General features: G+C 42.7%; 1 protein-coding gene across 5 annotated transcripts in view; it reads left to right on the forward strand.

Moving 5' to 3' along the window:
• The window catches only part of CEP162 (centrosomal protein 162), an 84,283-nt gene that overhangs the window by 20,317 nt on the left and 38,119 nt on the right, over window positions 1–25,847 (forward strand). For all 5 annotated transcript variants that reach the window (XM_083177114.1, XM_083177113.1, XM_083177115.1 and 2 more), the window contains 7 exons: window positions 1,386–1,455; window positions 1,554–1,824; window positions 3,351–3,591; window positions 8,183–8,325; window positions 20,066–20,314; window positions 20,859–20,996; window positions 21,946–22,058. In XM_083177114.1, the coding sequence (XP_083033240.1) occupies window positions 1,386–1,455; window positions 1,554–1,824; window positions 3,351–3,591; window positions 8,183–8,325; window positions 20,066–20,314; window positions 20,859–20,996; window positions 21,946–22,058 (1,225 nt within the window). The remainder of the gene's footprint in view (window positions 1–1,385; window positions 1,456–1,553; window positions 1,825–3,350; window positions 3,592–8,182; window positions 8,326–20,065; window positions 20,315–20,858; window positions 20,997–21,945; window positions 22,059–25,847) is intronic.

Genomic DNA, 25,847 nt, shown 5'->3' on the forward strand with positions numbered 1-25,847 from the left:
ATGTATATATATATATATATATATATATATATATATATATATATATATATATATATATATATATATATATATATATATATATATATATATATATATATATATATATATATATATATATATATATATAGCCCCAACAGTTCACATTTTCCAGGTCACCTGTGGACTTTTAAAATGTGACAGTTGGTTATGTATATACAGTGCACCGGTTGGGTGACGTGGAAAACCTGAACTGTTAGGTGTACATAAGGACTGGAAACCACTGATCTCGGGGTATATTCTTTAAATTCAAATTGCGGTCAATCAAGGAGATAAACATTTATTTTTGGCCATTCTAAAACCGTTGCAGGGCGTGCTGGACTGTGTAGTTCAACAGCTGGAGAAACGAAGGTTCCCTATCCCTGCTATTGACCCCAACTTCAGTAACTATACCCCGTAGACGGGGGCTGTCACACCCAAAAATCACTTTTTATTGCCTTGATTGACAGCACTCATGCAAACACTAGGCAAAATTTTTAAATATGACTGCATTCGGTTTTAGCCATGTCATTCTTGGTACCAGCTTAGTGTGTGTGATATTAATGTTTTATATAAAAGAAACAGAGACCATTGTTGGCACTTGTCACTACCGCTGTGTGGATACAACAAATAAAAAAATGAGGATCTTGTTCATATTTTGGTCAAAACATTTAAGCTTACAGCCCATCATAAAGGAACAACAATTGAATTTTTGTGGAAGAGTCTGCTCTTGATTGGCTATTAAATAAATAAGCTCAGTAGTGTTGTGCTATATTTTTACAATATTGCCTTGGTACCCAAGGGCCAGAGAAATGATGATTGTCTCACTGCCACTATGCATTGGGCCAATGGGCCTTATTCTAGTTCACTCTTTCTGACCAAATCCTTTGTAGATGGACAAAACCATGTGCACTGCAGGTGAGGCAGGTGTTACTTGTGCAGAGAGAATTAGATTTGGGTGGGGTTTTACTTCAAAGTGAGATCTGTATTGCAGTGTAAAAATAAAGCAGCCAGTATTTACCCTGCACAGAAACAAAATAACTCACCCAAATCTAATTCTCTCTGCACATTTTACATCTGCCCCCCCTGCAGTGCACATGGTTTTGTCCATCTAAGAAGGATTTTGTCAGAAAGAGTGAACTAGAATAAGGCCCAATGTGCCTAGGTATGCTGATAAGGCAGGGTATTTATTGACTGAAAGGTGTGGTGTGAAACTGGATAGTTCCCTCCACTTTAACTAAGGATATATGTAGAATTGTTTTGATCCCATTTCATAATAGTAAGTGATCATTTCATAACATTTTCTGTTCTGTTAACTAGTACTTTTAGTATTTGTTTCCTATTAATATCCATCTGTTTTGTACATTTAGACATGTCTACCAAGGATGAATTCATGCAACCTATTAGAGGGGAAGAAGGCTTTAACATGAAGCCTTTAAGGTAAATAGAGCTTAAGTATTCAGAGCATAATCAAATATTGTTTTTAATTATATTCTAAAACTTGTTTTAAACACTTTGAAAACTTTTTTCTTCATTAGTGTTAACATGCAGACAAACACTGGACTGTCTTCATTCAGTCAGAACAAATTATTGGAAATCGATCCTAAGGATTTACTACCGAAAAATAAAATCCTAGATTATCATGAGATTGATGGAAGATCTGAATCGGTAAATGTCATTTCATCACCTGAATTTAATCTGCATCATCAAAGCAGCAAGACCAGGATGATCGCTAAGGATCACCAAAGTCCACAGCATGTGGCTTTCAAAGAAGCAAAACATTCAGGAATGTTTGCAGCTCACCATGGTGTAAGAAGAATACATTTAGTTTTTTACACATTTTGATAAATCTGTTTCATAATACATGATGATTTTTTTTCTTCTTCTATACAAATTTTTGCTAGACCACTCCTGTTTTTGCCAGATTAGGATTCAAATTGTAGGACGTCATTAGAACTGAATTTTAGCATTTTTGGGTAAAAACAAAAAAATATGTAAACACTGTATACTATATAGATATATGATACTAGTAAGCCCGCTCAAAGCAAATGCTTCTAAAGCTAGTCTGCTACCTTGTGATTGCCTCTGTGCATGTGTGAGAGAGAGAGATATGTAGTTTCACTTGCTGCCAACAGATGGCAGTGTTTCAGAGACACACAAATGGACACTGGATATATATATATATATATATATATATATATATATATATATATATATACAAGGTGATGAGGCCGGCACTCAGGGCTTAGGTAATCGCCAACAAATAACCGGCTCCGGTGCCTTCTTTGGAGAAGGATGGTGTCCTCCCGGTATACAGCATAGGAGTAAGCGGCACTCAGAGACTGTTGTAATTGGTGTAAACAGACTTTCATATCTTATAAATGAAAGTCTGTTTGTCTTTGTGATTACCTCCAAAACCACTAAACTGAATGCAATGCAGATTTTTTTTTATCCTTGTGTAGGTGATTTTCCCAGGCAAGTCATCTACTGGAAACGTGACTCATCTGGCCATGCCATGTGTAGCCAGTCCTCCAAGGTCCAATTAGTGATGTCACAAGCCCTAGTGAGGCACTCTGCTTGGTGTCATAGTGTTAATATGGTCACTCTCGTGGGTCTTCTACTACCATATCCAATGGAATCTAAAGAACACTGCACTGATGTATCTCGTAGCTCCTTTATTGAATGGGGATGGAATTTGAGCCAGTGTCGCTTGTCTCTTGCCACAGACAATTCTGGGCAGATGCCATTGGTCTCCATCATTAAGCACCCATGGTCATGTTGGGAAGTAACGATTTCCATAAGTTATTTCCAGTGCACCCTTTGCAACATTTGCACTCAAAGGGTTAATAATGTCTGCACAACTTCGGGAATAGATTGTCACCTGATATTTTTTTAAGCATCTCAATTCCCCTTGAGTTTGTACTGAATGTATAACATTACCTGCAATTTTTTTATATTGTCCTTCTACACACAACTTTATTCTTTATACCATGTGCAGTGAGATGACAAATTGTAGATCATTGTGTACCTCGCTGTACTAATGCCTGCTCTTTGAGATGCATAGTAAGCATCATGTCCAAAGGGCATCAGCAGTTGAATGTAGCTCTTTTATCTGTGTAGAAGCTCCTTAAGTAAGTAATTCATACATACAACATATTTTGAATGGTTTCCTGTCACTTTGCAAAACCAGCCTGTAGCATAACAATTAGGAGCTGATTGGTTGGGGGTTTCTCACTTTTTATGCTTAGTACATCTGGCCTTTTATGTGATAGCTGTTGCTATTTCATTTACTTGTAGAAAATTGCTCTAAAAGTTGATAAAACCTTTCCTCATAGGTTTCTAACCACAGGAATTCTACTGCTGTGAGCGCATCGATCTCTTCCCGGCTGCTCCATAATAAGCTCTCAAACAAGAGTCCAACATCGCTTGCAAGGAAAACTCAAAACACGCACTATGCTTATGTTAAGAGCTCTGGCTATGGAAAGGCTGGAACACAAATGAATTGCTCCTCTATTGCTGACTTATCCACTTCAAAGGAGACCAAGGCAAAGTCACCTACTGATAAGAAACAAAAAGGTATGGTGGATCAGTTGCTGTTTCATTAATACTTTAATTATTTAAGGAGCACCCAGTAATGATGAGTTACATGTAACAACATATGGTTTACATTTGTAAAGTGCCTCAGTGCATTTTTTTTGCTTTATCATTTCAGGTTTTATAATATTCTAATTCTCTGCTCTTTACCGAAATAGCATCATTTATCTGTCAGGATTACATATTGCAATATTATTGCTTTTGGTCCTTGGATATAAAAAACACACTTACTTGTTCCATACTTTATGGATATCCTTACATTGATATAAGTTCCTTGTAAGTTCACTAGATATTTGGAAGCAGAAATATGATCCCATACTGTGTGTGTGTGTGTGTGTGTGTGTGTGTGTGTGTGTGTGTGTGTGTGTGTGTGTGTGTAGATATGTATGTATGTATATATGTGTGTAGACTCTATGGAACTCCCTTCCCCGCACAGTTCAAGAGGGGCCACCACTCTCAAATGTTTCAAAAACAGACTGAAGACATTCCTGTTTACTCAAGCATTTCCGTAATTCCCTTAAGTATTGTCTGACGAGCTTTTCTGTACTTCATTGTTCCTGTATTGTATTCTATCTGTTAAGTGCCTTGAGTCCTATTGGAGAAAGAGTGCTATATAAATAAAATGATTATTGTTATTATAGAAGTGTTATACTAGTAGTGTATTACATGCCCAGCCAACCCATGGCTCTCTAGCTGTTTAATAACTAAACGTTTATTTATTAACCGTTTTTTATATAGCACACACGTATTCCGCAGCACTTTACAGAGAATATTTGAACATTCACATCAGTCCCTGCCAGGGTCAGATTGGGCAGAAAAACCAGCCCGGGAAATTTTTGGAAGCAGCCCTAATTGGGGCGGGGGGGCGACTCGTGGGGTAGTGGGACAGTTTTTTTTCCTCCGATGCAAAAGCTTTTACAAAGCTGAAACTACCAATGTTTCTTTTTTGATGATAGGGCTCTTTTATAGGGATGCAGTTCTGATGTGTTAAAATTGTCCCAATCCGCAATGCGATAATTAATTACATTGCTCAGATGTATCAATTGTTGCCTGCAAGGATTTACTATTTCAGGAATGCACCTGATGTTTTACTGTTTTGTGCTCGCATACAGTGGATACAGCAGAGGGGAGATTGTAAGGGTCAAGCTGCAGGAGAGAGGGGGACATTTACCCTACAGTGTACCTTCTCCTGTGACAGCGCCTGACTTGATCAATCAGTATGACCAGGGACCAGGAGGTGCCTGTACCGGGAAAATCTGGCTGACGAGCTGGCAGCAGTAGATTAGTAAGAGATAGTGGTCAGTGGTGAGAGATGGTGGCCTTACAGCTGCTGCGGGCTGCCTGATCACTACTTGCTTACCACACACCATAATGCCCTTTACACTTTTCACCACACACCAAAATTCCCATGCCGCATTATACCACACCCCATAATACCCATTACACAACATGGCATATACCGTAATGCCCCAGTACTCCTGCTTATACATATGATGCCTCTATTAGTGTCCCTCACACAATGCCCTTAACACAATGCCCCCGGTAGTGCATTTCACAAATGCCCAAAGTAGTGCCATTTACAAACAATGCCCCCAAAAGTGCCACTTACATTATAATCTGCTGCTGTGGGGAGCTGATGCCAGATGGGGAGATTGCAGAACATGCGCTTGCTCCCCTCTTGGCAGACATTTCAAATGTGGTCCCGGTCGCTAGCTCTGACTGGCTGGCGGCTGGGACCATATTTAAAATGTCAGCAAAGAGGGGAGCATACGTGCTGCTCTCTCCTCTTCTCCCCACCTGCCGTCTTCATCATCAGTGGGTGTAGCTGATAGCGGCCAGTTGTGGGCGAGCGGTGCTGCTAGATGGTGTGCCCACAGTGCAAATGCACAACGGCCCTGTGTGGGACACACAGACCAGGCTGCTTCTGCCCCAAGCCATACAAATTATGTTGTTACACTGTCCTTGGTGCACTGCCCTCCCCCTAAATCAGCCACTGTCTGCCTGCCAACATGATCTTTCATTTACTTACCATTTGCTTGGACGACTTTCCACTCTTTTTTTCTCCTTCTGTCTTCCAGGGATCCTCTCTGCATGCTCCTCACTGAATGACGGGCTAACTTGATGACGTCAGACTTATGCCCGACATTCAATGAGAAAGGAGCAGGCAGGAGTGGACTGCGGAGGATGCTGGGTCCTCCCAGGCGCCTCCATATTAGGTATTATAGGTAGTAGTATGTGTATTTTTTTTTATTTTGATAATGCCAGCAGCAGCCAGGATCTTGAGCCGCTGAGTAGCTCAAGGAAGTTTAGCTGCCCGCCTATCACAGTGAGAATGGTTGCAGCTGCTGCACAGCCTTCTCCTGCAGCCAGCTGAGCCACATAATACGGTATGATGCAGGGGACGGATGCCTGCAACAAGAAACAATAACAATGTACCGGCCAGGGGGTTAACTGGATTTTCTGTGCATGCCAAGTTTTGGTAGCTGCATGGCAACTGAGAGGGGTGCGGGACCCGGGCCACCGGCATTTTGCCCGGCTTCCCGGCGTCCCAATCTGCCCCTGGTCCCTGCCTCCGTGGAGCTTACAATCTATATTCCCTACCACATGTAGACTCACACACAGACCTTCTAGGGTTAATTTGTTTGGAGCCATTTAGGCTACCAGTACATTTTTGGATTGTGGGAGGAAACCGGAATACCCGGAGGAAACCCACGCAAGTGCGGGGATAATATACAAACTCTGCACAGTTAGAGCCTTTGTGGGAATCGAACCCATGATCTCAGTGCTGTGAGGCAGTAATGCTGACCATTACACCATCCGTACTGCCCCGTATACATCCAAGTATGCCATGACACAGTATTCGCATTCCTTAATAGCAAAACTGTGGCAGGGCATGTTGCAAACAGCTGAAGTGCCACTGTTAAAATTGTATCAGATACACATCAAATCTGCATAAAATGTGTGTACATTAAAATTTCTTGTAAGTATAATACCCCTTTTACACCAATGTGACCTGGCAGTTGTTCCCTTTCACACCGGCGTCCCCCCGGCATTATGCCGGGTAGGGGACGCCGGTGAATTTGGGCCCTGAGCCGGTGCTCTGACATGACATCTCCAAGCGCCGGGAAACTTACCGACCGTCACCCCCGCAATGCAGCCTGACACCCCCGCAGCGCTGACCGATGCACTGGGGGCAAGCCCAGCACCCCCAGCCTTCGTCCATGAGGTGAATGGATGCCGCACACAGACATCTATTCACCTCTGCTGCTGTCTGCATAGTACTGCAGACAGCAGCGGAGGCTGTACGCAGCCCCTACCCAACCTCCGTACTGACCTCAGGGCTCTGCGGTCCGGAGGTTGGGGATCTCTGATTGGAGGAAATGGGTCCCTGGGTCGAATGACCCGGGTTACCCATTTACACGGCCCCTGATTCCGGGGAAGCCCTGTGTCAGACCCTGAACATTTGCCAGGTCGGACACCGGGTAACAGGGTTATTTTTTTTCACGTTGGCACAAAGCCCTGGCCCGGACTGGAGCAGCAATAATCAAGGTTGCCACTCTGGTGTAAGGTGTAAAAGGAGTATAATATGCTTATCTGAAATGATCTGGGTAGGTTCTTCATCTTTCTTCTCCACGTTAAGGTGTTGGAATTTGTTCTATATTCATGTTATAATATAATGATACTCTGTCAGTGGAACTGTACCACATTTACTAGGGTATGTATTGCAGTCTTTTAACCCTTTGAGTCCTAAGTGCATTTGTCAAAATTGGTGTGAAAATTGCCAAGCAAACTTTTATAAGTAATCAAAATGACCTGTAAGGTTTACCTTTTAATATAGGAAATAGAATAATTATTATTATTATTATTATTTGCATTTATTGAACAAATGTGAGCAGCTTGACCAACCACTCTATTAGGCGCCCGCTAACTTCTAGCTGCAAGGCTACCAGTTAATTATTTTTGCACCTTACAAATGTGAGGAGCAGTGCTGGCATCTTTAGCGGATATCTTGCACATCCCTCACAGAGATGCTGGCATTTTTAGCAGATATTTTGCGCGTCTCTCACAGAGATGTTTGCACTCAAAGGGTTAAACGCAAGCTAGGTGTTTTGTGTGTGTGTTGTTACTTTGTGTATGGGTTTGTTTACATACACAGGTTGAGTTACCCATATCTAAAATCCCAATTTAATTTTGTAAGAATTAGTAATATATAATAATGTAGTTCTCTACAATAGGTAGGTGTTGATCGAGTACTTGCATTCGGGTACAGCACAGCAAGCTTATGTCCACAGGATGATGTTTGTGTCTGAACAGGTGTGGCTGTCTTGATAAAACTGCCTGTATTACAGCAGTACTGTGATGCGTTGATCGCCCTTTAAAATGCACTTTAAAATACATTATTTAATTATGCTTGTGCAGATATGTAAATGGCCCACTTGCACTGAAACAAAATTAAATTTACAGAGCTCTTAAAAATAATTCTTTCAATTTTAACTAGATCTCATCTGGCCCTGAGATGTAAGCTATCCCCAGCTATAAAAAAAATACTTTACTCCCAAAATTTGTCTTCTAGGAATATTATCTGCTACCAGGACCATAAGATTTGCAGAAGATTCAACCAATTTTGCAAAGGCCACTGGGAACAGTGATACTATATGGCAACAACAAGAAACTTCTGCTAAGATAAACTTTGAAAAATCCATGGACAACGAACAGGTAAGTTAGTATAGTCAAGTAGTAATGTAATATTGCAAGTGGTTAGAGACTGAGGCCAATATTTTTAAAGCTGTGTACACACGGGGGTGATATATTGCTGAGCAATATATTATTCAGTGTCTCCTTTTCATCAGCGTCCAGAGATGGTCGCTAATGAAAGGGAACCTCTGCCGGAAGCTCCTGCAACCAGCGATCATAAGGGGGCTAAAAACGGGAGCGCGACCTGGCGATTTATCGCCGGTGCACACTCCAATCGCTCAGCAACCATATTGCCAGTGATTATAGCCCGTGTGTACACAACTTTACAGCTTGTAAAGCAGACAAGTGGTGGGCTAATAGCAGCCAATTAGTCAATTTCTACAATGCAATAGAGAAATGATAGATAGCAAACTAGAGCGATCACATTACCCTGGATAAGATAAAGAAAATCGAAATATATAGGGCGGTATTCAATGCGACCGGCAAGGATGGCTTTTCCTCCTTGAAAACAAGCCATCCTCGGCATCAAAACTCCTCGCTGTATTCATTGTAAAGGACAAATCCTCGCCGTGAGAGGACGGTGAGATTTGCAGCAAATGCAGCGAGTTAGACATTTTGAGGTCGGTCTCCCTATCTGAAAAGGTTAAAGGAGATGTGAGGAAAACAAAACATCTGTTCATACTACATTTAGTAGCGAGGAAGGGTGAAGCACCATCTAAGGTTACTATATCCAGGCGGATAAAAGAAATAATGACCTTTTTGTCTGTGAAGAAAATGGTTGTGAGGTTTCAGAGAAAGGCACACTCTACCAGGGCCGTTTCTACTTCATGAGCAAAGAAGGCTCAAGTCTCTGAGAAAGATATCTGTGCGGCAGTAATGTGGTCTTCAATACATACTTTTTTCCAGTTATTATAACATTGAGGTGTTCTCTCCCACTTTGGGAAAGTTATGCTTGAACAAGCAGTGTTGAGAATGAATTATTCTTTAAGCATGACTTTGGCTATATGTCTTAAACTCCCCCTCATTAAAATGCTTTGGTATGTTCCAGAGTAATGGCTGCCATGGAGTGTGGTGAAGAAAATTCAAATTTATACTTATGATAATTTTGTTTCTTCAGACAAACTCTATGGCAGCCCATAGATTCCCTCCCTTGGTTGTTTTTTTTACCTTATTTATAGGGAGACACTCAAAAGACTAAGGAAGGGGAGTACATGTACCCCAGGTGGGCGGGGCTAGGAAAAAACTACCTGTCTAGAGGGGATACGCTCGTATTCTCGACCCAACTTAGGTCGACTTGGGACAAGGTCAACATGGTTTTAGGTCGACAAATGCGTTAGATCAACATGGGTTAGGTCGACATGAGTTTTTTCACTACTTTTTTTTTTTTAAGTCGTAAATTTTATTGAATGAATGTAATTACATAACATAGTCAGCAAAACAAACATATAATTGTGTTAACAATTGTAGTACTGAGTATAACGTGTCACTGCAATGAATAGATTAGATCAGAAATTATGAAACATGACTATAGTAATGATTCAAAAGTGAAGTGAGATCTTTGGGTGGTGTTCTCCAACAACTCCTTAGATAGGGTAGTGGCCGGAGAGTTATACAACTTAGCTCGATGTGGGCTTATATTGTTGGATCATCACTATCACTTGGTTTCTGGGAATAGGTACGGGAGTAAGCTTTGAGGTTTGAAGGGATATGTTTGGGGGTGGAGGGAAGGGAGGGGGGGACCCAACGACGGGGAGAAAGGAAGTTATAGGAAGAGTCGAGGATAGTAAGAAGTACCAGTAAGTTAGATCTGAGGAGATAGGTTATGTGCATGTGAAGGGGAGTGTTAAGATTGACCCGGGAGGGAGGTGTTGTGATATGTATACCATGGGAGCCAGACAGAGTGGAATTTACGAACAGTGTTGTTTTGTAGACTTGTGATATATTCCAACTATTTCTTGTCGACTAGTGGCATTCGGGTTTTTCCAATTGCTAGCTATTTGATGCTTAGCCGCGCAGGCCGTGTGTAGAATCAACTTATTTGATTCCTTTGGGAGATGGTCAATTGGGGCGCATAAGAGTAAGTTTAATGGGTTCGATGGGAGTGGGTGGGACGACAAGTTGAGAGAGGAGGGCGAGAACCATCTTCCAGAAATGGGCTATAATTGGGCAGGACCACCAGATGTGGTAGAATGTCCCCCTCTGTCCGGAATTTCTCCAGCATAGGTCTGATGTATTAGGATAAATGCGGTGAAGACGAGTTGGGACCAGATACCACCTGGAATATACCTTGTAGGAATTTTCTTTTATTGATACGCTAATTGAACATTTTGAGATGGCTATTCGAATTGATTCTCATTCCTCCTCCTCAAGACGCCGACCCAAATCCTTTTCCCACTCACATTCATGACTATCTAGAGTAGGAGTATCTGTTATTAGGATATAGTTATAAAGTTGTGAGATAGATCCCCTGTCAGTTGGTCTATATATGCAGAATCTTTCCAGCTGGGAGGGAACCTGTCGTGGTTGTGTGGGTTGATATGAAGCTGAGAAGTGTCGGAGTTGTAGATATTGGTAGCTTAAGGTGTTCAAGATATTATATTTTTGTTGCAGTTCGTCAAACGTTTTGGGGGCAAAGTATGTGGTGAATTCTAGTCATGCCCGCTCGTATCCAGGGAGAGGCCATCGAGGGGTTGAGGCCCGGAGGAAAAGATGGGTTATTCCACAAGGGGGTTAGAGGTGAAGGGGATGATGTAAGTTTGAATTTTTTACTGAGTTTCACCCAGGACTTAAGTGTCAAATCTACTGTAGGAGATGCAAAGGAGAATTGTGGGTGGCTCTTACGCGGCAGCCATGGGAGATATAAGATGGAAGGATCCCCACTAAGTCACTTTCCAGATCCACCCATCTTTTACTCTTAGGGGGAGAGTGCCATGCTATGAGCTGGCTTAGCCGAGTGGCATCTAAATAACGTTGAAGTATGGGGAGGCTAAGGCTGCCATTTTGGGATCATTTAGATAAGATGTCTCGGCGAATTCTGGGCTTCTTATTGTTCCGTATAAATTTACAGAGAGCGGATTGTAGAGCAGTAAGCGTGGACGATGGAATTGGAATTGGAAGGATTTGGAAAAGATAAAGTAATTTAGGGAGTGTATTCATTTTCACAGCGGTAATGCCGCCGATCCATGAGAGGAAATGTGGTTGCCAATTTTGTAAGTCTTTATGAATTGATCTTCTAAGTGGAGGATAGTTGGCTTGATAAAGGGAGCTTTAAGATTTAGTTAGCTGAATCCCTAAGTATTTGATGGAGCGTTTCCTCCAATTAAAATTGAAGTTAGTCTGAAGAAGTTTTTTAGTGTTCTGTGATATGTAGTGGGAGGGCTTCTGATTTTGAATTGTTAATTTTGTACCCTGAGAGGTTTCCAAATGTTGTGAGTTCTTGGAATAGGTTCGGGAGTGAGATTAGAAGGTTGGTAAGTGTGAGGAGAATGTCGTCCGCAAATAAGGAGAGGGAGTATTGAGTGTCTTTGATGTGAATTCCTGCGATATCTGGATTGGATCTGATGCGGCAAGCTAGAGGTTCAATTGTTAACGCAAATATGAGGGGCGAGAGGGGACATCCCTGCCTAGTTCCGTTTGTAATCTGAAAAGGGGAGGAGAGTAGTCCCCCCGCCAGAACCGAAGCTGAGGGGCAGTGGTATAGTGCTTGTATGGCTGTAAGGAATTTGCCCTGGAGTCCAAATTGTTGGAGGGTTTGGGTCATAAAAGGCCAGGAAATTCTGTCGAAGGCCTTTTCGGCGTCTAGGGCAAGGACTAATGAAGGAGTCTTAGTGGTGTTAATATAGTGGATGACGTCAATGGTTCTTCTAGTGTTGTCTAAGGCTTGTCTTGATGGAACAAAGCCTACTTGGTCAGGGTGGACCAATGATGGGAGAAGTGGGTTTAGACGATTGGCCAAGACTTTGGCAAATATCTTTAGGTCCGCATTAAGTAGTGAGATGGGGTGGTAATTAGTGACAAGCTGGGGTTCTTTATTAGGTTTGGGGATGACCCTGATGGTGGCAGTTGTAGTGGCTGGATGAAACTGGGCTCCTTCCAGTATTTGATTAAACATCGTAGTTAAATGAGGAATTAGTGGGGTCTGAAATGTTTTATAATATGAGATCGGATAGCCATCTGGGCCAGGGGCCTTTGACGGTTTTTGTGTTTTAAGCGCAGATATGACTTCCTCGTCAGTGATGGTTCTACTTAGGTTCGCAGAGGTTTCTGTATCTAAGCTCGGGAGGTTACATGAGGATAAGTAATCTGAAACTGAGTCAGGGTGCGGTTGGATCATATCTGAGTGGTTTTTGAGGTTATATAGTTGCTCGTAGTATGTTTTAAAGAGAGAGAGTTAATCTTAGTAGGGTTATATTGTGGCGTGTTTGTTGTGTCTTTAATAGCAGGTATAGCCATCAGGGCCTTACGGGCCTTTCGTCTATTAGCTAACATAGAGTCCGCTTTATTGCTTTTTTCGTAAAAATTTTGCTGAAGCCTACGCAGGGTCCTCTCTGTCTTCTCAGCTAGTAAAGCATTGAGAGACGCCTTAGCTGCAGTGAGTTGTTTATAGACTATGTCCGTGGGGTGCCTTTTGTGTTGAGCTTCTAGACTACTAACCTCGGCAGTAAGAGCGTTTAGTTTAGCTTTTTGTTCCTTATTTCTAAAAGATGCATAGCTTATGATATGGCCTCTAATAACGGCTTTGTGTGCTCCCCACACCAGGGGAGTACAGGGGAACCATTGGTATTAAGGGAGAAATAATCCGTGATGGCTGCGAGTATTTTTTCTTGGAATTGAGGGATTTTGAGTAGGGCCTCATTTAGTCGCCAAGATGGGCGAGAAGTGGGAGTATCTAGAAAATCAAATGAGGCAGTGAGGAATGAGTGATTGGACCATGAGTTAGGAATTATTGAGGACTTTAGGATATGTGGGGCTACCGAGGGGCAGCAGAAGAACATGTCTATACGGGAGTAAGACTGATGTGGTATTGAGAAAAATGTATAATTTCTAGAAGTGGGGTTATTTGCTCTCCAGACGTCAAATAATCCCGATTCTTTTATGTATTTGTTCAGTGAGTGAGAGGTAGAATTAGTCTGTGAGCTTGTTGAAGGGCGAGATTTGTCTAGTGAAATGTCTAAAATAGCATTGAAGTCCCCACCTAGAATAAGGCATCCTCTTCGTTTCTTCTCTAGTTCTGAGAAAAATGCTTTAAAAAAAGAGGATTGACCTGTGTTAGGAGCATATATGTTCGCAATCGTACATTCTAGGTGGGCTATCAATCCCGTGATGATGATAAAGCGCCCATCTGAGTCAGTGTGGGTTGAATGAAGCATGAAGGGGACTTTACTGCTTATTATAATAGCCATGCCATTATGTTTGGTTTGACTGGATGAGTAGAAGACCATGGGGTAGCGTTTGGAGCTAAGAGAGGGGTGAGAGTTATCTTTAAAGTGGGTCTCTTGTATAAGTAGAATATCAGCTTTGGCATCGTGAGCTGTGCGAAATAGGGTGGTGCGTTTTTGAGGAATGTTTAGTGCCTTAACATTCATGGAGGACAATGTAAGGGGCATGTTTGGTTAGACAAGAAGGAGTACAAATGAAGAAAGAAGAGATTTCGACCCGTCGTTGGGGGGATAGGAGAAATGAATCTCCTGATGGTTTTGTGGGAGGGAGGATCTGGGAGAGTGGGCCTCACGACCAGCGGAGGACCGCACACCCAGAGTTTGGGACCTTTAGGTCCAAATTGGGGCAGCCTGGGGAGAGTACCAAGCTACCTCAAAGAGGGGTTAGGTGGTACAAATAATAGTAATTTTGCTGAAATGAAGACAATGTTTAAAAATTGAATGCAGCTGAAAAACTAGTAAACACAGAGATGGAGGGTAGCATCCCTCCAGTGGGATTTGAACTTATAGAGTTGCAACTTGGCCTCTAAAATAGGGTCATCAACCGGTACATTGCCCTAAGAAGGCTAAACTAAATAACTTGTACATATAGAGATATCATTTGAACAGCTTATTAACAGCAACTGGACTAGTTCTATAGAAAGGGCGTGCCATGAGGGAAGCCAAAAAAAAAAGGGGGGGGGGATGGGAGAAGCTGAGGGGAGAAAGGAAGAGGGCATACTTAAAATAAAATAAGTAAGTGTTGATGAGGAGGGGGAGGGGGGCACGATACTAAGAGTCTTAATCTAATGTTCATGGGCATAACATCTTCCGTAAACTTAATAGTAACATGTAAGAGGGCGTTAATATAATAAGGCTTTCAGAGGGGGGGTGTTTGAAAATACTTCGATATTAGAATGGACGTTAGTATGGCACTTAATCAAGTCCATCTGAAGGTATCTATGTATTTTAAATTAACTATCAATATAGATACGAAATTAGGCGTTTGGAGGAGGATCAGTAGAAGGACTTGATTCTTCTAAATGTGTGAGGAAGTCTTTCCCTTCTTTGGGGTCGCGAATAATAATAGTCTTTCCGTTCAAATCGATCAGGAGCTTGAATGGGAAACCCCAGCGGTAGCGGATCCCTTTTGAGCATAAGACACTGGTTAAGTCCTTGAGTTCTCTCCTTTTAATTATGGTTACAGGAGCCAGGTCCTGGAAAAACATTCGTTTAGAGCTGTCATACAGGATATGGGGCTTGTTCCGCGTCGGGGCCAATACTTTTTCTTTGTCCTTGAAGCTGGAGAAGCTCATAATAACGTCTCTGGGGGGTTCGCCATCTCGTGGTTTGGGCCAGAGGGCTCTGTGAGCCCTTTCAAGTGGCAGTTGTTGAGACCCAAGGTCTGGCAATATGTGCGAGAATAGTTTGTGTAGATAAGGTTCCAGTTCCATTGGGGGGACTGTTTCAGGAATGTTCCAAACCCTAAGATTGTTTCTCCTTTCCCTGTTCTCCAGTTCTTCATTTTTGGAGCATAGGTCGGCCAGATCCTGGAAGACATGGTCGAGGTCTCTGTGTCTCATTTTGAGTTTTTTGTAGGGAGTCTTGCTTGGTTTCAAGTTTGGTTGTTCTGGCGGAAAGGGTTGATAGGTCGGATTTAATGGTGGAGACAGCCTTGTCGAGTTTAGTTTCAAGTGATTCCTTCAGGTCCTCTATAAGAGAACGCAGGGCTAGGATGTCGTCTTTAGTTGAGGGGGCTGATGAGAGCGAATCTTCTTTATCTGTTTGTGGGCTGCCAGGAGAGGGGAGGCCAGAGTTCCTTGAGGATTTGTCATTTTTAGCAAAATGTTGAGAGATGTCAACTCCTCTTTTCCTGCTGGTAGTATTACCTCTGTTCATGATGGAAGAAGAACTTGAAAAGAATGTGATAACGTAGCGGGTTGTTAGAGGGCCTAATTGAGCTTTATAGAAGGCCTGGTGTATAACCACTGGAGGGATGTGAGGGCGCCTCCTCAGGGAGTCATCAGTATAGGGTTTCTGGACCTAAAATAGAAATGGGCCAGGGGCACAGGCAGCAAAGGCCCCCACAGGGAGGGGCTTCTGTTTTTGTTTACTTGTGATAGGAGTAGGTAAAATGTCACAGTTTTGGATTACCCCTGATATTCCCCTGGTCTGGTTCTCTGTCTTTGGAATCCACTAGGTCGCGGGGATCAGGGTCAGACGTCGGATCTGGTGGGGGACACTGCCAGGGTTTGGGTGACCCTGTATGATGGGGTAGGTCGTGGTCAGGCATGTGACAACGTAGCGTCTTGCTGTGTAGGGCGGCTGGAGGATTTAAAAACAGTTTCACTGATTATCCGCGGCATTCAGTGTGAAGGTCGAGTAGCTCGGCTCCGGTAAGTGAGCTCGTATCCACAGTTGGTGTGGTTCTGCGTGGCAGCTAATCATGTATCAACTGGGCACTCGGCTACTCGAGTAGCTCGGCTCCGGTAAGTGAGCTCGTATCCACAGTTGGTGTGGTTCTGCGTGGCAGCTAATCATGTATCAACTGGGCACTCGGCTATGTGAGAGGGGAGTGGCACTGGGTAGATGTCCAAGCCTCCGAGTCGACAGCTGGAAATCTGACCGTAGGGCCCTTGGTTCTATGGGCGGATAGGTCTCGAGATCTTTTCACTGTTTTTTTTTTTTTTGTGCCAACAGGCGGTATTTCATGCCCTACCATCCACTATGGCGTGGTGGGAGAATAAAATAGTGTGCCGAGTGCAGCGAGGCACCGTGCCCGAAGCATTGAGGTTGACTTCCAACTGTGTCCATGTCAACTGTGTCAAAAAACAGTGAAAAAAACCATGTCGACATCGCGACCTGTCGACCTAGAACCCTGTCGACCTTGCTGCCTGTCGACCTAAGTCGGGTTGACAATACGTTCCACACCCGTATAGAGCTGGGGGGATGGGATGTTAACCCAGAGTAATGGCTGCCATGGAGTTGTTCTGAAGAAACAATATTATCGTAAGTATAATTTTACATTTTCTTCAACAGATTGACAGAATCCAGTAGATGATACGTTTAAATAGGAACCTTTGATAGCAACCCCCAGGTATTTTCTAAGTGATCTCACTAGATCACTTAGATAATGCCCCTAAGTCACTCCGTGTGTAGGGGCATAGCATTAGCGATATCGCCCCAGCGGTTAATATCCAGCACAGTGGACAAATCTAGTTAATAGCCGGGGTCAGGGCCATTGTTCTCACGGATAACACTGACCCTGATAGATCGCTCAGTAGTGGCACATCGTTGGGTTCTGAGAGTACTCGCTGTGAGTTGGAGGTGTTTGTAATGCAGCCTACAGAGTTTAGATTTTTCGGCAAGATTGGAAGGTTAAGCTGCCTGGAAAGTGTGTTTCTCAGGCATAGTTAGATGGAATTCTAAAGACATGACCCAAATAATGTGAAATTCTCTATCTTTCAAGATACTGTGTAAACTAATATTTCTAGTTATACTTCACAAAACATATGATTTTTCATCTATGAAAATGGTAGTAAAAATATGTATGTATGTATGTATGTAATAAAAAAGTATGGACACATCCTGAATGTTCATCACTGGCTTTATTAAAATAAACTGTTTTATCTTTTTAGAATGGGTTGGTGGGTGGATGGGAATGATGCTAGAGAAAGGGGAAAAAAGTGGAAAAGTTCTTTGATATGTGGGAACGCTATGTAGTAATGCTATCAACCCCTATAAAAACACAAATACATGAGTTCTTAACCTTTTGTGTGCCAAGTATATGTATCAAAATAGGTGTGAAAATTGCCAAGCAAACATTTTTATTCATCATAATGACCTGTAATGTGTAACTTTTTTATTTTATTTAGGAAATATAATCTTTTTTTTTTTTTTAAACAACATTTTTTATTTGGATTTATATAACAAATTTAAGCAATGCTGACCTTTCTAGCAGATATAATATTGCCTAGAGTGCACCAATGGCATCTACAGTGGCTCCTGTGACTGTTCAGTTGTCTAGTGTTTAGCCAGGAATCAGTACCATGACCTCTGGAAATGCATTCTCTGCTCTGCAGTCCTCTGGAGACTCTCCACAGGTAGAACTTATCTTCCTATTAGGCCAGGAGTGGGGAACCTCAAGGCCGGGGGCCGTATGCAGCCCCTGTAGCCGGTCTGTGTGGCCCACCCGCCGGCTATGCCGGAAGTCAAGTACAGGGGAATTCTCGCAAGAGGTTGGTAGTTCTCCCGAGATTCCTCTTAATCAACAGCAGCCGGAGATAGGACTATTCAGCGGCAGCCGCCTGAGCGTGGCACAGCTGCAGCAGGACAATTTGTTAGAAAATTTTTTACACATGGCTCCAAAAGGATTTATTCCCCCATACAAACGGTCCTTTGCACAAAAAAAGGTTCCCCACCCCTGTACAAGGTGATAATCTCTGGAAGCAGCAGAATTTATTCTACTGTTCTTAAATGTTTTATGTGGATAAAGTTGCTTGATAACTGCTACATCTAGTTCTAGAGATTGAGAGAGGTTTAGTCAGTCGCACAGAAATAAATGGATTTTAATGCAAGGGTGGACCCTCCTTAAATATTATCAACACTCAATTAGTGATAGATAGGGTCCTGAGGAAGCTTTTGTTGCGAAAGCGTACGCTTGACTACATTACACACCTAGTGTGTTTAATACCCCACTCTCCCTTCCCCACTTATATATTGTATATTTTGAATTGTTGGCTACGTTAGGCTGACCGTTGGACACGGTCCCCTAAAGATTAACACTGGTACGGTATCTGGCGCCAGAACCGTCAGTGTTCCTGCTTGTTCTCAAATCCACTTGAGCGAGGAGGTGCACGCAGGCACTCCTCTCACGCTGCTCAGTGACAGAACTGTAGGACGTGGTACTACTGGCTCCAGCAAGCCTGCAGAAGCACTGAGACGGAATTTATCCGTGCTCAGGGGCTCACCAGCGGCTGCTAGCAAGAGCCCAGGGATAGTTTGAAACATTGTATACATAGTAACCATAACCCTGAACCACGCTACAATTGTAAAAAGCCACACAGGTTATCCTAATAGATTGGGAGAATTAGTGGGGTTTCACACTAGGTGTAAGGATTTTTATCCTTTTTTAGATCACTATGTGTTGTCTTATGTCTTGTTATTTTCTTTTATATTCGCAAAAGATTTTAATGAATTAAATAAAAGTGATGTTTTATTGAATTACTTTTCTCCAGGTGCACCAACAAAAGACACTCTTTTCTTTCATGATAAACTACATCTAGTTCTACTTTTGATACTAGAAAACACTGTACCCGATGGCATGCGATGCGACGCGATTTTGACCCCTTATACGATCAAAAATCGTATAAGCACCCTAAAGGGTGCTTTTGAGCACCCTAATGGGTGCTTACAATGTTAAATGCACCCCCACGCCACCCCCCCACTATAAACGTAAACCCGAAGCGTGGCGAGCACAGCGAGCCCGCGAGGGGTGGCGGTACGCATCCTACGACCTTTTCATACCCCCACTATCCACGTCGGCGTGGAGTTGAGAATAGAATAGTGTGGCGAGCCCGAAGCGTGGCGAGCGCACGCGGATACCTTCACAGGTAAACGCGCCCCTTCGCGGGCTTCACAGGTATCCGCGTCCCCTCGCGAGCTTCACAGGTATCCGCGTCCCCTCGCGGGGCTCGCCACGCTTCGGGCTCGGTGGCTCGCTGCGCTCGCCACACTATTCTATTCTCAACTCCACGCCGACGTGGATAATGGGGGTATGAAAAGGTCGTAGGACGCGTACCGCCGCCCCTCGCGGGCTCGCTGCGCTCGCCACGCTTCGGGTTCACGTTTATAGTGGGGGGGTGGCGTGGGGGGTGCATTTAACATTGTAAGCACCCATTAGGGTGCTTAACATTGTATAAGCACCCATTAGGGTGCTTATACAATGTTTAATCGCATCGCATCGCATCGTATGGCATTGTATGCCATGTACAATGGAATACAATTTCAAAATTGTATGCCATCGTGCACTGTCGTACGATATCGCATCGCATACCATCGTATGCGCCAAAATACACAAGTACCCTAAATTGTTCTGATTAGCATTATTGAGGTGAATATCTCAAAATTGGGCCACTGCCCAATGAAGATCTACTTCAATTTACTTATTTAAATTTTTTTTTTTTTTTTTTTTACTTATTGAAAAATATTGTCAATCTGCATGGTCTTGCCTGATATTGTTTATGTAAATGGAAATAAATGTGTGTAAATATATAATAAATCTAGTGTGTAAAGTTGAGGCTTGTTTGAATATACCCACCAAGACAAATGCTAATGATTTGCAGATCAATCTTCCTATGGTTTCGTATGGAGTATTCAATGATTCCGTTATAAGCGGTAATAGCCTATCTGTGCTTCAGAGACTTCAGAAAGTAGAAGAGAAAATAAATGCTGGGCATTTGCATACAACAGCCCCCAATGAAAACTCTTTCAGTAAGGAAGATCAAAGTAAGCAGGAAATGGAAGAGCTCAAACTAAAATATGAGGAGGAAATCAATGAGCTTAAACAGGCAAATTTCATACTACAAGCGCAGGTATGTTTCATAGTTCTGAAGTATGCAGTGGCTCCTTGTTGAGAATTGCAATTGGGGTTTTTGTTTGTACCTGATAAAGAAGGCAAAGAAAAAAATTCAATATATATAGCTCCTATATGTGCTTAATTTCCCAGATCAAATTCTAAGATAATAAAAGCCATTCAAATGTTAATTAAATTAGTGGAGTTGAATGTCAGAGTTTTCTTTTGCATACAATAGTTGCTGCTTACCTAAATTTCAATTTAAAAATGGTGCTGGTGTACAATTAAAGGAAAAATATCTATCCTGTAATAGGTAGAAGGCAAAAAGAATGCATTTGTAATCGAGCTTTAAAGCAAAATATGTGTAAGTAAATATATTGCTTTAGATATTCTAATTAAGAGTAAAATGGGCTCCTGAACCACTAATTATACCCCCTGGTAGTACTCACCCCATGGACTAAAAAAAAGGATTTAACGAGCAAAGAGCCCTTATATATTTTTGTATTTTGTAGTAAAACCTAATTTTATATGCACAATGATTTACTACAAATATTTGTATTTAGTTTAATGCAGGCAAAGAAACAATCAAGAAAAAGACTGATCTCTTTGGAGACCAGAATGTTCCTGCAACAGAAGAGAAAATCCTGCATATAAGGCAAGAAATAGAAGAACAAGAGACTCTTCTACGAGGATATCAGCAGGTATGTTATAAGACACAAAGGGTGGTGTTCAATTGTTTTTTTCACCAGGATTTCAGCTCGCTATCCCCGGGGATGATGAGCTGATATGTGCAAGTGTGTGGCTAAACCTAGAAAAAAATAGATTTCATTATGTGAAATGTCTTTTCACATTTTTTGCCCCCCGAAATTCGCACATTTTATAGGGTGTAAGTTTTTAAACATAGGGGTGTATACAATGTGCCACCGCTATTTCCGACCGGGGAAATAGCGGCGGCTCCCTATTCAATGCTGTTTCTAGCGACAGCATTGAAGCGGGAACACAGCAGAATGGGACAGATTTTAGAAGCTGTTGGGTCCATTCTGCCGATAACGGCCGTGGATTGCCGCGATCCCGGGCACAGATCGACAATCCACAGCCGTTTTGGCGGCCATGCCCCCTTTGCACCGGTCGGTAGATGGGACATCGAATCCTGCCTGTCGTTCTGCAGTCAATCAGACCGCAAATGGGCCAGGATCACGGCTGTCGGGAGGGATCGACAGCCATGATCCTGGATTGCATAACCCCCAAAATCGGAAATCGCTTGCAATTTCTGGTAATTTGTAGTAACGGTAATGTGCGTTGGTGGGTTTTGTTTGTTTGTTTGGGGTTTTTTTTAGGTGGCTTGGTTCCCCCCAGCATAACCAGTCCCAGGCTCATTGAGCAAGTCCTGGTTCCCCAAATATGGGTGGAAAAATGAGTGGGGATAACAATAATATTTTGCCTTATTTCTTGACTAAGGGTAGGCAGCCATTGGCATTTCACCTGCTGAGGAACCATACATCCCAGAATTATCAGTTGTACTGTTAAATCTTAATAAAACATGCTGGCATATCTAGTTCTACAACAGCTGCAGTACCAAAGGTTGCTTGTCACTGTTGTAGACTATAAACTATTGTATTTGTATACAAATAGTCTTTATGCATGTTCCAGGAAAATGAAAGACTATATCAACAAGTCAAAGGACTCCAGCTTGAAAATAAGCAAAAGGAAGAGCAGATGTTCAAGGAAAATCAAGCACTGAAAGGAGATCTAATTGTCTTAAGGTAATTTGACCAATAAACCAATAACAAGCACAGCTTTCTGAAATTAGTATTGTAAGTATTGGACCACTAGAATAATGCTCATTGGACACTTATTTCACACAGAAAATAACCTCCCAGTGTATATAAAAAACTTCAACCAGGGTGTGCTGGCTCCTCCCCTCTATGCCCCCTCCCACAGCTCAGTTTAGAAAAATGTGCCCTCAGGAAGTTGGTGATGAGGCCATTCAATTTGATCTCCTGTGCAAATTGTCAGGCTCCCTTCTGCACATGCATCGACTGATACGGCTCTCCCCTCGGGCCAGAGTTTCACTGGTGTGGTGTCTTCAGTCACCCCACCTGTTGGAGGGGCAACAGTTTGGGTTCCAAAATTGGGTCCTTTTAACGAGGGATGCAAGCCTAAGAGGCTGGTGAACTGTCACCCCAGGGGTAGAGTTTCAGGGCAGGTGTTCAAGCCACGAGTCTCTCCTTCCAATTAACATCTTGAAACTTTGGCCCATTTACGAGGCTCTGATTCAGGCCTCCCAATCAGGCTTTTCAGGTGCAGACCAACAACGCTACGGTGGTAGCGTATGTCAATCCTCAGGGAGGGATAAAAAGCAGAGCCTACCAGGGCTGGGCAACACCGGCCCTCCAGATGTTAGTGAACTACAAATCCCATGATGCTTTGCATTAGTTTTGCTATGTGGCCATGCTGAAACTGATGCAAGGCATGCTGGGATGTGTAGTTCATCATCATCTGGGGGGCCGGTGTTGCCCAGCCCTGACCTACACCATGGGAAGTGGAGTCTCTGCCCACGGATATTCCAGCTGATCACAGACCCGTGTAGTTGTCTGGACATCGATTTGGTGGTCAACAAGAAGCTCCAGCTTTTCTGTGCCAGGACCAGAGACCCTCAGGTGGCGGTGGATGCACTGACGAAGCCTTGGTCATACCAGCTGGTATAATTATTCCCTTCAATTCAGTTGCTGTTCTGAGTTCTCTGTAAGATCAGGAGGGAGAGGGTACAAGAATTTCTGATTGCCCCGGACTGGCCACGAAGGGCGTGGGTACGCCAATCTTCTGGCCATGTCGGTGGACGAACCTTGGCCTCTTCTACTGAGAACGGACCTTCTTCAGCAAGGGCCGTTCGTTTACCCAGACTTACGACAGCTTTGTTTGTCGGATTGAAGGTTGAGCGGCTGATTTTAGCTAGGAAGTGTATTCCGTGAAACGTAATACCTACCATGATTCAGGCTAGAATGCCGGTGACGTCCAGACACTATCATCAGATTTGGAGGAGATATGTGTCGTGGTGTGAGGGGAGATGATGTTCTTCTACGGTGTTCTGACTGGGTCCAAATCACTTTTTGTGTTTTATGACACTCCTAAAAAGGGTTGTCATGCTTCAAAGCAGTCAATTGCTCGCTGGATACGGCTGACTATCCAGCAAGCTTATTCTTGAAACTTCTTTTGTTTGTACAACAGTTTGTTGTTTTATGTTATGAATGGTGTGTTGGTGTTTGTCTCTCCACTTCCTTATTCAGTTTCCTTCTCTCAAGTATGTCTTCCTCCTTTGGGCGCAGTTTTACCTAGACTACGCTGTAGGAGGGGCCATAGAAGGAAGGAGCCCGCACAACCGGGTTACATTTTTTTTATGTGCACAGGCTCCTTTGGACCCTATCTATCTATCTATCTATACCCCATAGTATTAAGTGAATCCACAGTATCCCTTATAGACTCAGAGAAAAGGATTTACTCTCTCTCTCTCTCTCTCTCTCTCTCTCTCTCTCTCTCTCTCTCTATCCCATCATAAAAATACGTGGACAAACAGAAGCAAATCATGTGCTTTACAAATAATTGAACCTAATAGGGTGTAGATGTAATATATTTTTCTATTCGATTTTTGCTTATAGAAGCAAAATCGAATCGAAATCAAACGCATTCTATTTCAATTCGATTCCAATGCGCGGCCCTACAGCATCGAAATCGAATAGAAAAATAGATTGTGCAGGCAAGACTATACAGTACATATCTATACTATATAGTCTAAATCGACTAGAAAGTAAATTGCAGTGTGTGCACTCCATAAGTATCACATATAAACACAATTTATTTAATTTTTTTTTTTACATTTCTCAATAAGAAATGTTTAGCCTGGGGGAGCTGTGAAAAAATATTGTACTCTAGGGAGCCTTGATTCATAAAAGTTTGGGAACCCCTGCATTAAAGTAAGTGGAAATACCGGAAATACCAGAAAGCAAGCATTTGTTACATGGGGCTAGATGCGCCAAGCTAAACTGCAAGAAACCATGTTCAATATAACTATTATAGTTAGGGAAAAAAAGTTAATATCTTGTCTGGGCCATGGTGAGAATCGAACCCATGACCTCAGTGCTGTAAAGCAATATTGATAACCATTACACTGTATGTGATATTAGATGGGATTTATGTTGTAATATTAAATGCCTTTCTCAGACATTTAAGCTCAGTGTATGCTTAGTTTTACTAAGTTTATATTCTGTTAATGTATGACCAGCTAGTAGCCAGCGATTGACTCTAAAGTAAGCTAATAATTGTCACAAAATGGAACTGTAGGTGTATATGTGTGTATGTATCCACACATACCACTCCAGCATCTTTTAGAAATGACAGACCCAAACTTTAATTTCATCATCAGGATTCTCGAAACGTTGAAGTTAAACAGGTCTCATTTCTAAAAGACGCAGAAGTGCCGCCCACCTATCTGCTATATGTTGGAAACCTAGCTAGGTTTGTTTAGGGAGGGCACCTGGCACGCTACTGAGACACACACTCTTATCTATATATCTGTATCTGTCTTTTTCAAGATTTCTTTCCTGCATCCCCTTATGTACCTCTTTCAATTTAGCAGGTGTGTGCCACTGTGGAACACAATGGGTGTTATTCAATGCTGCCAGCGAGGCGGTTTGTGCGGAGAGGATGGTGTGTTTTCGAGGAGGATCATCGAAAACAAGCCACCCTTGTCGTATGCAATGTTCCACGGAAATCAGTCAGAGGATGGCAAGGTTCGCCATCAATGCAGTGAGCCCACTGCATATAGTGGCGAGCCTCAACCTTTTGACAGCCGCACTCGCCATTTCCACCTCGCTGAAAAGAACCATCGAGGTGGAAGAGGTGAGTGAAGGGGGGGGGGGTCAGTTGAATACTGATGGCGAGCTATGACGGCAAGCTATTGCCACTGCTCGCCGTCCTACTGTAGCTTGCCTAAAGGGCAATGAATATATCCCAATGTTGAGTACAATCCATCCGTTTAGTTCCCTAAAATGTCCACAGTAAATTGTGGATACAGTGTCCATAGTGTACTATCGCATGGCCAATAAAGGAGCAGAAAAACTCATTATTCAAACAAGCACTGCTGTTACAGAAGTTTTTATTTTTTATTTTATTTTTTCATAATGCATATAGCATAATTACAATAGTGATGACATGACCACAAAAAACATGAGCACACAAAGCATAATAATTATCCACAAAGATAAAGAATATGGATGAAATCTATAGATCAGTGAATGTATCCATTACGGATGGTGTAATGGTTAGCATTACTGCCTCACAGCACTGAGGTCATGGGTTCGATTCCCATCATGGCCCTAACTGTGCGGAGTTTGTATATTCTCCCCGTACTTGCGTGGGTTTCCTCCGGGTACTCCGGTTTCCTCCCACAATCCAAAAATATACTGGTAGGCTAATTGGCTTCCAACAAATAAATTAACCCTAGACTGTCTGTGTGCATGTATATGTGGTAGGGAATATAGATTGTAAGCTCCACT

Source organism: Crinia signifera, chromosome 3 (genome assembly GCF_055691185.1).
Source record: "Crinia signifera chromosome 3, ASM5569118v1, whole genome shotgun sequence".
NCBI lineage: Eukaryota > Metazoa > Chordata > Amphibia > Anura > Myobatrachidae > Crinia > Crinia signifera.